The sequence below is a fragment of the Notothenia coriiceps genome, unplaced genomic scaffold, assembly GCF_000735185.1.
Source record: "Notothenia coriiceps isolate Sejong01 unplaced genomic scaffold, NC01 NC01_scaffold00037246, whole genome shotgun sequence".
In the NCBI taxonomy this organism is placed as follows: Eukaryota; Metazoa; Chordata; class Actinopteri; order Perciformes; family Nototheniidae; genus Notothenia; species Notothenia coriiceps.
This window is the reverse complement of record NW_011369947.1, coordinates 18088832-18099689: the sequence shown is the minus strand read 5'-3', so window position 1 is coordinate 18099689 and position 10858 is coordinate 18088832. Positions and strand designations below refer to the sequence as shown.

The window sequence follows — 10858 nt, the reverse complement described above, 5'->3', positions numbered from 1 at the left end:
AATGTGAATATATATATATACATACATACATACATACATACATACATACATACATACATACATACATACATACATACATATACACTATGTGATGTAAACGACTGAAGCCTGAAAAAACAAACTGAAAGGCCTCAATCTCGGCCGTTTCCTCTGTTGGAACAACGCGTTCCACTCGCTGACTTTTTGATTGTTCTCTGGTTTCAGGCCAGCAAGATGCATGTGCGTTCAGCTCAAGTGGCGCAGGACGAGGTGAGTCTGGAAACTTTTCTTATGCTGTCCGTCCTCTTTTTTTATATATATCCTTTCATTTCCTGAGCTGAGCCAATTGAATCAGCTTCATTGTCATATAAACTTGAGTCTACGAGGCCTTTTCTCAACCAGATTGTTTCTGGCCCTAGGTTATGTAAAGTAATGTGATGTCCTACTGTACTGTGGCATTTTATTATTATATATTAAATGGCTGTGTATAAAATCAATGCATTGCCCACACATGAAATGCACGAGGATGTGGAGGTTTGTTCTGTGTTAATTATCCAGTTGAATTGGATATGTCTGATGTATCTGGCAGGAAATCGCCCGACTGTTAATGGAACAAGAGAAGAAGGAGTACAGGAAGAACCGAGATCGGGAGAAAGAGCAGGAGAAGGATAAAGACAGGGAGAGGTATGCCCAGGAGAAGATGGCATATGAAAGGGGGCGACCAGAGGGAGACTACCGGGTAATTTGCTCTAACCAAGCTCATTTTAAAACATTTGCTTTTGGGTGAAATATTTTTGCAGTTTTAGAAAACGATTTTTGTTTCCACTGCGGTACTGGAACCATAATTTTAAGAAACCATAATTTGTGTTGGTTTCCAGCCCAGCTCGGAGGAAGTGGTCCGGCCCAGAACACGAGACGAGCAAGAACACCAGCGGCAGAGGCACCACAACAAGCCCTCCAGGTACAGACTCATTTCTCTTGACACCAATTATTTCCAGTCAGTCAAGAAACACAATTATCTCATTAATGTTCTGTCTCTGTTTTTCTCCGTCTGTCTCAGGCCTCCCCAGCCTCGTGGACAGGACTATGAGAACGTGAATGCTGGCTACGGCTACTCGGACCATGCACCCCCCCGCGCTCCCACCAGACCCGAGGCTCATATCAGAGGTATGCTAACATTACAGCTTAGTATTTTACTAAAGTTTATCCTTTTAAACCTTCAAGGGAATGTATTTTTGCTTCAAGAATGGTGGACTGTCCTGACTGCACATATTCTGTACTACTGTAGAAAGTAGTGTTGAATTTGCTAAAATAACAATTAAGACAATAAATGTTCTCAACTCACACACCTTCCCATAATGAAAAATCTTCCAATATTGCTAAAAGGTTTTTATGCTTAGCTGAGTTAGAAAAGTTGGTGAATCGATGAAAGCAGAATGCGACACAGTGCAAGGGAATAAATGACGTAAATAAAGCATGTGACTTTTGTCCACTGAAGCTTTTTAGCTTTTGACTACTTTTCTTTCAATTGACTTGTCCCTATCTCTGCTTCAACGAACAAATACATGATCAAGTCCTAACCAGGGAATGCTTGTTTTTACAGTGCTGTTTTTGGCACCCAGGAAGAAAAGATCAAAGTTTCCTTTCTCGACGAGTTGACAGTTAAGAGCTAACGGGGAATATAGGGGGGAGAGGATACAAATAGGAGATGCTGCTGCTTAAAGTCTGAACCTTTAGCTCTACGCACACGCCCCGGGAAGTTATATCTTTCCTTGAAACATAAACTGGTTTAAATATAAGAGTTATGTGAAGAAACCAAAAGCAGAAGAACGTTCCGGATCTCAGAGAAGACGAACTGATGTCTGAAAGTAGCAGTGCAGAAACACTTGGATGCAGCGTGACGTGTCAGTGGTGCTGATAGATCTGTCTGTCCTCCCTCTCTGACAGGTGCCTATTACAAGCGGTGACTCCGGCTCTCTACCCTGTCCAGACATACTGTCAGTCCTCCTTCGTCCTTTATTTTTTATTTATCTTTTTGTTTTACTCTCTGTCGACCAAAAGCTTGTCGGCAATGGGATTATCTTCTTTTTTTTTTTAAATACCCTCCAAAGTTGGCCCGGAGTTAGGTAAGTGGGTCTCTGAGTGATGCAACTACACTTATCTGTCCCTTTTTTTATTTGTAAATTGTGTTATTATTTATTTTAACTGACTCAACATCCAGACAAGCCAAAAGCCTTGTGACACAAACTCCCCCTGATTCTTAGCTGTCAAAAAGTAGAGGCTCCTCCCCTTCTGTGGTCAACATGTGCTGATGCTCCTGTCATCACAAGGGCTCAATGCCTCTGCTGGATATGACTGTGCAATCTCCAAATTCCTCTCATGGACGTGCCTGCCTGGTCCAACGCGGCTGCTAGTGTCTTACATACCAACATGGCAGCTGCTTTATACCTCATGCTGCAGTTCTGTTGTCTTATCATGCTGTGCTACGAGGCTACAGGCCCTCTCCATGTGCCACACAGCGCACCACTCCTGTTATTCAAAAATAAGCCTTTATCAAGATGCTGGTAGTTTTGCTTCGACATGTTTTACCACCTTGTTCCAGGGCAGAGGAGGTGGAGCTTTGTGATGATCCATGGACTTTTAATTGGCTGTAGGCTGTCTTCTTCTTCTGCTTGTGAGGGGCACTGTTTAAGCCCCATCACCCTTAAAACTGTGGATGGATGATATTCTGTGTATGACTCACTGTTTCTATGTGCATGCTTACTGAAAGTGTACAACTGTGTACATGCATTTCAGCTCTATACCAAGTTATCTGGCTCCCTCTTTATTGTTAAAGCCACAAAAAGCCAATAATATCTTTCTTTGTGAATGAACAAAATATCTTAGCTCATATGCTGCTGTGAAATATATCACTTTCCTGCCATTATTTCTTATCAGCTTGTCATTCGCAAACCAAAACTGGCCCATAAAAGAACCAGTACCCAAATGAAATGCATGTACATTGCTTGTCTGTGTCAAAGCTGAATTCATGCTTGTGCTTATATGCACTTGTTGTGGGATTGAATATACGCTCTTTTATTTAAAAGTAAATATCATATTTTTGTTTATTTTTTAATTGTGCCACCAAATTATGTTCCCTAGAGTGAAAAATACAAGATTCTCTCATTAGTCCCTTGATTGTGTGTCCAACGTTTCTTTCTTTTTTTTAATAAAGGGACCCTTTTTTATTTAATTTTTTTACCACTGTTTTGTTGGTTTTTCCGATTATTTTGTTTCTTTAATTTCCATTCCCCAAAGCTTTCCCGCAGTAACTTCAATCTGTTTCTTTGTCTAAAGCTCAAAGGCAGCCTTCATTTCCTGCTGGTAGAAAAACAAACATTCCCACAGTGGAAGTGCATCTGGATGGAGGGAAATCGGCCAGAGGATCAGTTTAAATAGATATAACTGCTCAAAGGGACCTATTTTAGTGTTTTTATTACTCTGGGATCCATTATTTTCTGTTCATATTGAATAATAAGGATGTTAAGAAAAGTAAAAAGCACATTCATGCTTTTGAGTTTACCGAAACGTTTGTGATTCTGTCTTTCCAACATTTAGTGCTGCCTCCAAGTCCTCTTGTTGTATTAAAATGTCTTCTTTCAAAAATGATTCCCTCCCTGTTCAGAGAAAGTGTAAGATGTTTGTATTGCCAAGGACAAACAAGCAGGTGTTGTTGAAATATGATATGTGCTAGTTGCTGTTGAAATAATGAGATTCGTGCCATGTGTTTGTAATTTTTCAGGGACTTGAAAATGGGAAAACCTAGAGTTGTGGTTGTAGCAGAGAAACCACACCTACCGAGGTGGGACTCCTTATTTAGTATTTGGTGAGAGCACCACCTTGTGGACAATTGAAACAACACAAATGATATCTGATTGGAGTCGTAGTGAACTTGTGGATATTGCGCATCAGACATTATTTTGGAATAGAGTGCTGTCAACAAAGTGCTACATACATATTTTTCTTTAATCCAGGGCTTGTATGCAATCTACCAATCATGAATCAGCACATAATGTGTTGGCATTTGCTGTAACAGATTTTTAAAGTAAAACAAATGAAGTTGATTTTACCTATAGCATCTCAAAAATGTAATAAATTTCAGCATTTCCACCGTTTGTGCATTTGACTCTTTTCATTAGTCATTTTGGTCACTAATACAAAAGTCATTTTACCAGTAAAACAGGTTTATGCTTTAATTCACCCTCAATAAGTACCTTAAGGTTTCTTTAAGTCATTTATATCCATACTTTAATTTCCAGAATGTCCCCTAACCACAAGACACTACCGGTAAAACGATAGACAAACTGCCCACAACAGCAAAAAGATGTTTTAATATTCTCTTCATTTGAACTCTCCCTCCTGGCACTGACGCATTTCACCCTGAACAAATCTACATTCCAAATTAAAAAAATACCTCAACATTAATTAAATCATTCTAGATTTGTGTCACACCCATCTGACTCACCGGTTACCAGTGTTAATGCAGGTAATGCTGGTCAATATTCACACAAGTTAGGTCTGCATCTCAGCAATACCAAAAAAAGGGATCCCAGTTTGAAGAGACCTGTTGACCCCAGCTGTTATGCATACAAACGTTACACCATAGCTAAAAGATTAGTGAGACACGAAAACTCTGTATACAGTATTAAGTGCTTTCCAAGTGTTTATTTGTCATGTTTATTTCTGTTGTAACAGATACACAAATGTACATTTAATACAAGCCAACATGCAATCATTTTTCTTTTAAATCGACAAAAAACAAATACTTTGATCCAGGACATTTTCTTTCATCTCTTTACTTGTGACTCATCTATCATGTGCTCAGTGGATTTATTGTACAATAATTCTCTCGGGTAGTCTTTTATTGACAGCATTTTTAATAAACCATGCCAATCTCCAGGAAAGTACAGTCACACCCTTCATCTGAGAAAAGGCTGAGTGGATCTGGTTCACCAACATACCTGACATACTGATGCCTGCTTTTATGTGGTAACACCGCGGCCATGCCCTCAGAGAGAGATGTCACAACCAAACTACTGGAGCTACACCTCCACAACAGAAAAGTGGCTGCTGTAGAGATTAAAGGGTTTTCAGATCAGACAAGTAACCTGTCCCACTCCTACAGTCAGATGTCAGCTGTGTTAAAAATGAAGATTATAAATTGTTTAACTATAATATCCATACAACTCTAGATATTGTACAATTCTACAGTCATGATGCAACATTTAGGCTATGTTGTCCAGACAGTTTAGCTCAGCAGTGTTTCAGGCTGGCATCCATTTCAGTTTTACTTTACCAAAATAGATTTTCCACCTCAACCTGAAAACGGCTGTGGATCAAACAGTTAACAAATCATCCACAACTCCATTGTGTCAGCTTTAGTTGGCATTGATGTAGCCTGCTTTACACACACGACCAGAAACAATGACTGAAATTTTTGAGCACATAAATACCCAGGCAAAGTTTCCAGCTGTGCGGATAACACAAATACTGCAAAACCCTGCGAAGAAAAACAAAAGTTATGTTTAACGATATCAAGTTGTGCGTCACAAGTAGGCTACACGTTTGAGCGTGTTTTCTCCGACAGGCTGCATCACAAAATAGGCAAAATTACACGCACAACTGCAAGCAAAAACATTCACAATACTTCGCTCAAACTCGATTGATATGAATCATTTGACGCATCACTGAGTGCCAATCTGCACCGCCGCAACAGGTGTTCGCGCCGAAAAGTGCACAGAACACGGTGACTGATGCAACACAAAATAACGCGTTTTCACAGGTAATTGAACTCACCTGTCTTCCAATCACTCAGGTAGCACGAGACTAATGAACGAGCTGCTTTATTCAGCGCGAGGGTGGAATTCATTCTGAGGACTGAATGTCTTTTCCGTGTCTCACCTGGCAGGTAACAAGGTGAGTGCAGCTGTCTGTCAACAGCAGCGTGCCGTGTTAAGACACGAAGACGCACCCACTTATTAGCGAGAGAGGGAGGGACGGAGGGAGGGGGGGGTGAGAGAGAGGGAGTTTTCTGTCTATCCTGGTCAAGTGTCTATCAAAACGTAACTCATATATAAAGAGGGGGAAAAAGCAAGTGTTTCAGCTTCACTATTTGATATCACTTTTTTTTTTTAAACGTAGTTTTAATCCTATGACTTTCATGTATTTTCTCTCCCTCTCTCTCTGTCTCTCTCTCTCTGTCTCTCTCTCGGCCTGATGAAGCCTAGGGCGCATCTTCAGGAAAAACCGGTGGAGGGAGTCAGATAACTATTTGTCAGACACTCAACTGATCCAACACTCAACTAAGGTCTGCCTCATTTTCATGGGAGGGAATCATTACCCCAGTTACAGATCAAAATACAACTCAAGGAAACAAGAACAGTTAAATTAAGTGAACACAACATTTCATTTTCTTTCTTTTTTTAACTGAGCACTTAATCAAAAACTTTTGAAAAAAAAGTTGATCCACTAGTTGTGTTCATTCATTAACCTTGCATAATGATTCTGCACATCTCCATACTCTCAATAAATATATAGTCATTGTAAACCTATTTTGTAACTTTTTTTGGTGAGTTGAGTTGTTGTGATCTCGTCTGTCTGTCTGTCAGTCAGTCAGTCAGTCAGTCAGTCAGTCTGTCTGTCTGTCTGTCTGTCTGTCTGTTAATCCTACACGGAAAGGATTGCATCAGTAGTAGTTTCCTAAATAAATTGTAAATTCAGATAACTGATATCTGAATTCAAATGTAGGTAGCCCTGATTGTATCAAAAGTAAAATGAGAGAGGTATGGCACTCATATTTGTGCTCATATGCTAATCTCATCTATTCACTTTTTAAATGGTTCTTAACTTCCTGTAGGAATTTATTAAAGTTATGAATGGCAGTCTAGCAGCCCTTGACTGTCTGTGACATTTTGACTAAGGTTGAAATATAGCCGCAGAAAAGTGAAAGCTGTTGAAGGCTGCCATATCGACAAAGGGAAATATTCTCAGGATTAGGTGTAAAAAAGGAGCAGGCGGTTGGGCCCCAGGCTCCGTGCTGTGCCTGATGCAGGAATGACATCGGACTGGTTTATAGCTGCACCAAGGCCCTTCATGCAGGGAGTCACCCTTGTATGCATGCCAAGTTAATCCTCAAGTACTTATCTTGCACAAAATGATCCATTACAACTGAAATCATTTTAGGATATCGATCCATTGGAACAGTTTTAAAAGTAATATAAAACCCAAAGAGGTCGATATAAGAACTACAATATAACTTAATGGTTGGCTGGTTTGTTTTTTAAAGATAAAGAAATGATACAGGAAGGACATTTCAAAAAGTTTACTTGTCTTTCAGTCATCTACACTTTGACACTTAGACAAAGAAACAGAGGTGCAAATAAATAAATGAAGTATGTTTAGCTTCAATTTAGCTGCTTCAGTTTCAGGGCTGTGTGTGATGGCTCATTCGCATTTGATTAAAACATAGCCTATGTTAATGTTATAAGTCACATCGGGGCTTTTCCTACTACTACAAATCAAAATATCTGCATGATGCGAAAAAGGTTGGGAAAACACAATCTGGGTCCTTGCTTAAAAGCTTTATTGTAGCTCACAGGTTAGTTACAACTCTCTTTTGGAAGACTTGGAAAATATCATGTTATTCATTTGTAAGAGTACCAATAAATAATGAGGACCACAGCCCCTAACCCTCGTGTTCAGTGGGAAACATACTGTACAAATACTTGTGTGTTCAGAGCTCAGAGGCCTTGTTTTCCGACCTTAGATGACCTTTGTGGCAAAACTACTGACAATACAGGAAGTCTCTCTTCCATCCACTAGGAGCAGCACTGAGCGGCTCCTCAGGTGGAACCAGGGTCGGCGTCATGGGTGGGCATTCGCGGGCAATGCCCCCCCAAATGAGTCACTGTGCCCCCCCTGCCAGGCCAGGCAAGCCCTGCCACTTTGCCGTTTTTTTAATTTATTTTTTTATCATATTATAAGTGAAAACGTTTCCACTAAATCGTGTGAAATAAATCAGAAATAAAGAATATAAATAAAAAACACAGCCTGAGGTGTGCTCACTGGTGATTGGTGTGTTTCTTGACCAATGACCCCGGCCTTTGATTTGTTGTTATTAATTCAAAAAATGCGCGCATAATTAGCAAGTCAGTCAGACGAAGCTAATGCTCGGACTGTCGGACAGTAATAAAGTAATGGATATACGTAAATGGCTGCCAGGTGCAGCTGCTACACGGCCTCCTCCAACTCCTCCACCTCCTGAAAACGAAGGGAATAATGCCCCCATCTCCAGCATCGCCGGCGGCACCACCTCTGAAGAGCTGGAGCCGTGCTCTTCGACCAGCCAACCTGCTAGCCAAGCCCATCCACCTGGCTGCCGGCTATACGTTAGCGCTGAATCATACAACCCATAGAACGATATTGGACACTGATCAGTCCCAAAACGAAATCTTCTTAAAACAGTACCTTTACAGCATTTCCTGACAACCGAGACTTGGCCCTTGAATACAGTGTAAAGGCCGATGCTGCATTTTGTTTCTGCTGTCGGCAGTCTAGCAAAGCGGCTGGAGACGTGCTGGTGTGTGATGATTACGGAGGTGTCGGTGGGTGGAGTAGGGTCTCGCTCTAGAAGTGCTCTGGTGGGATTTTGTTTTGCTGTCGGCTGTGGAGTTAGCGCTGAACCGTGAGATGGATGTGACATTTAGTGTTTGTTGGCTTCGCGTAACTGGAAAAATGGCGGGTGGAGTGAGAAGGAGATGCGAATTGTTGATTTTCTATTGGAAACATGCATATATTTGTATAATATAGGAGTTCTATGGGTCTTTCCCTCGTGTGGTTTTATGCTAATGTTGGTAGAGTATGTGTGAGAGTTGTTGTTGGTGTTTTTGGTGTGTGGTGTGGTGTGTTGGTTGTGAGAGAGGCGTGCCAGCATCTGGATAAAGATTGATGTTTTTTTTTTGTTACACTTGTTAACGCAGACGAACTACGAAAAAACAGTATGTGTGAGGGTGGAGTTTCTTCTCTTATTGATTTCTGGTGGGGAACCAGCTGCCTTTTTTACGTGGGGTTGTTATAATTATTGATAGCTCGTTTTTTGTATCTGTTGTCTATTGGTTGAGATGTGTTGTTGTTGTTTTGTGTTATGTGCCTTTTTTTCCCCTTTGGTTTTGTTTGTTTTTTTGTCTTCTCTTTGTCTCTGGTGTGTTAGCTGAGTGATATATATAAATATGATATATAGTATATATGTCTCAGTATTATGGCTTTTGATGTTATGTGATATCTTATAATTCCTCTTCGAAACGCCACTTATGGACTTGTCTTATCGAAATGCAAAATGAACTCATTAAGTACACTCAGCAAATGTGGTGGACTGATGGCTATCGTGGAGGAAATATTTAGGAGTATTCCTTTTATTCATCACTGAAGTATGATGGAACCCGACCAATAATTCTACCAGTATTATGTTAAATTAATCTCTGTAATTTATAGTTTTATCAAATGGCTGCTTCTATTTTTTATGCAATGATATTCTGTTATTTTTTTTGTTCATGATGTTATTATTCAATTTATCTTCAACTCAATTTGATGTATATAAATGCATGACCATTTATACCAATATCTTTCAATATTTTCAAATGGCAAAAGTTTAACTTATGTTTGCTGCGCCCCAACATTTTTGTACTGGTTCTTATAGTGGTATTTTGACATTGACATTGAAAGTCGACTATCATACAATTTATCTTTATGTTTTGTATTATTGATCAGAATTACTTCAAGTCAGCACACTGATATAAGTTGTTTTAAAATTAGGTTTCTCCTTAGGACAAGGATAATATTTGATCTTGCTAATGTTTACCTCATGTATTGATTCTGGCTATTCTGTCTTACTATGATATTGTCTCTCTAAACCAGTTGTCCTTAATAGACTTTGGATACTGGTTGTTACATTGCATTGTGTCATTTATCGTTTATTTACTGGTAAGGATATTTATATATGTGATTTGGAATAAATATGCCACTTTATGAAAATTATTAGTGTGTTATTTCGTTAGTTAAAAACAGTAAGTTAATAGCTACTGGGATGTTTTGTTTTGCTAGTGGACGCCAGTGTCTCCTCTGGACGATCTCGTGGAGTCTTAGCTGTTTCATTGATACATGGCTTGCGAACATTTTATATAGATGCGCCTCGTCTTGCTCCTCGTGATTTCATATTAGTACACTCCCTGGCCCTATGTCATAATCGTATTCAAAATCGCCTCTTCCACAGTCTCTGTTTGTCTGCGTTGTTGAGCTGTCATGCGCGAGGCGAGCCTCGGTGTAAGCTGGGGGTAGCGCACTGTCCTATTCTTATATACAGTTCAGTATGTTGGGAATCCTGTCATTATGATCAAAGGCGATGCTATCGCAACACGTTCATGTTTATGTGAAAAGTGTGTTCGGTCCAAATGACTCCGCTGCGGAAATTAGGTAATCATAATATCATGAGGGTGCTACATAACACCACTTCAGGGTGTGTGGGTTGTTTGTGTGTGTGTGTGTGTGGTGTGTGTGTGTGTGGTGTGTGTGTGGTGTGGTGTGTGGTGTGTGTGTGTGTGGGTGTGCTATCGTGTGTGTGTGTGTGGGTGGGTTTTTCTGTGTGGTGTTGTGTTTGTGTGGCTGTGTGTTGTGAGAGGAGAGAGAGAGTAGAGACTGCTAATGTAAGTTCGTGTCTTGTGTTGTGGAGAGTACTAAGAGATTTTATCTGTATGTGTTGTTGCCTTCTCCCCCGTGTAATTGATGCCTCCTCTCCCCCATTCGATTTTGTTCTGATGTCGACCCTGTTTATTGAGTTGTGTGTTAT

General features: G+C 40.2%; 2 protein-coding genes and 1 long non-coding RNA gene across 3 annotated transcripts in view; 1 reads left to right on the top strand and 2 right to left on the bottom strand.

The window, feature by feature from the left end:
* LOC104966016 (coiled-coil domain-containing protein 50-like) overlaps positions 1-4128 on the top strand; it is a 4504-nt gene extending 376 nt beyond the window's left edge. The window contains exons 2-6 of the mRNA XM_010795118.1: positions 205-249; positions 569-718; positions 858-940; positions 1040-1146; positions 1927-4128. Coding sequence (XP_010793420.1) covers positions 214-249; positions 569-718; positions 858-940; positions 1040-1146; positions 1927-1946 — 396 coding nt within the window. The 5' untranslated portion in view covers positions 205-213 and the 3' untranslated portion in view covers positions 1947-4128. The remainder of the gene's footprint in view (positions 1-204; positions 250-568; positions 719-857; positions 941-1039; positions 1147-1926) is intronic.
* The window catches only part of LOC104966019 (AP-1 complex subunit beta-1-like), a 373094-nt gene that overhangs the window by 361543 nt on the left and 693 nt on the right, over positions 1-10858 (bottom strand). The window lies entirely within an intron of this gene.
* Positions 2843-5950, bottom strand: LOC104966018 (uncharacterized). Its single transcript, XR_800610.1, has 2 exons — positions 5815-5950; positions 2843-5518 (listed from the first exon to the last, which is right to left on the bottom strand). It is a non-coding gene; the product is annotated as an uncharacterized lncRNA (long non-coding RNA).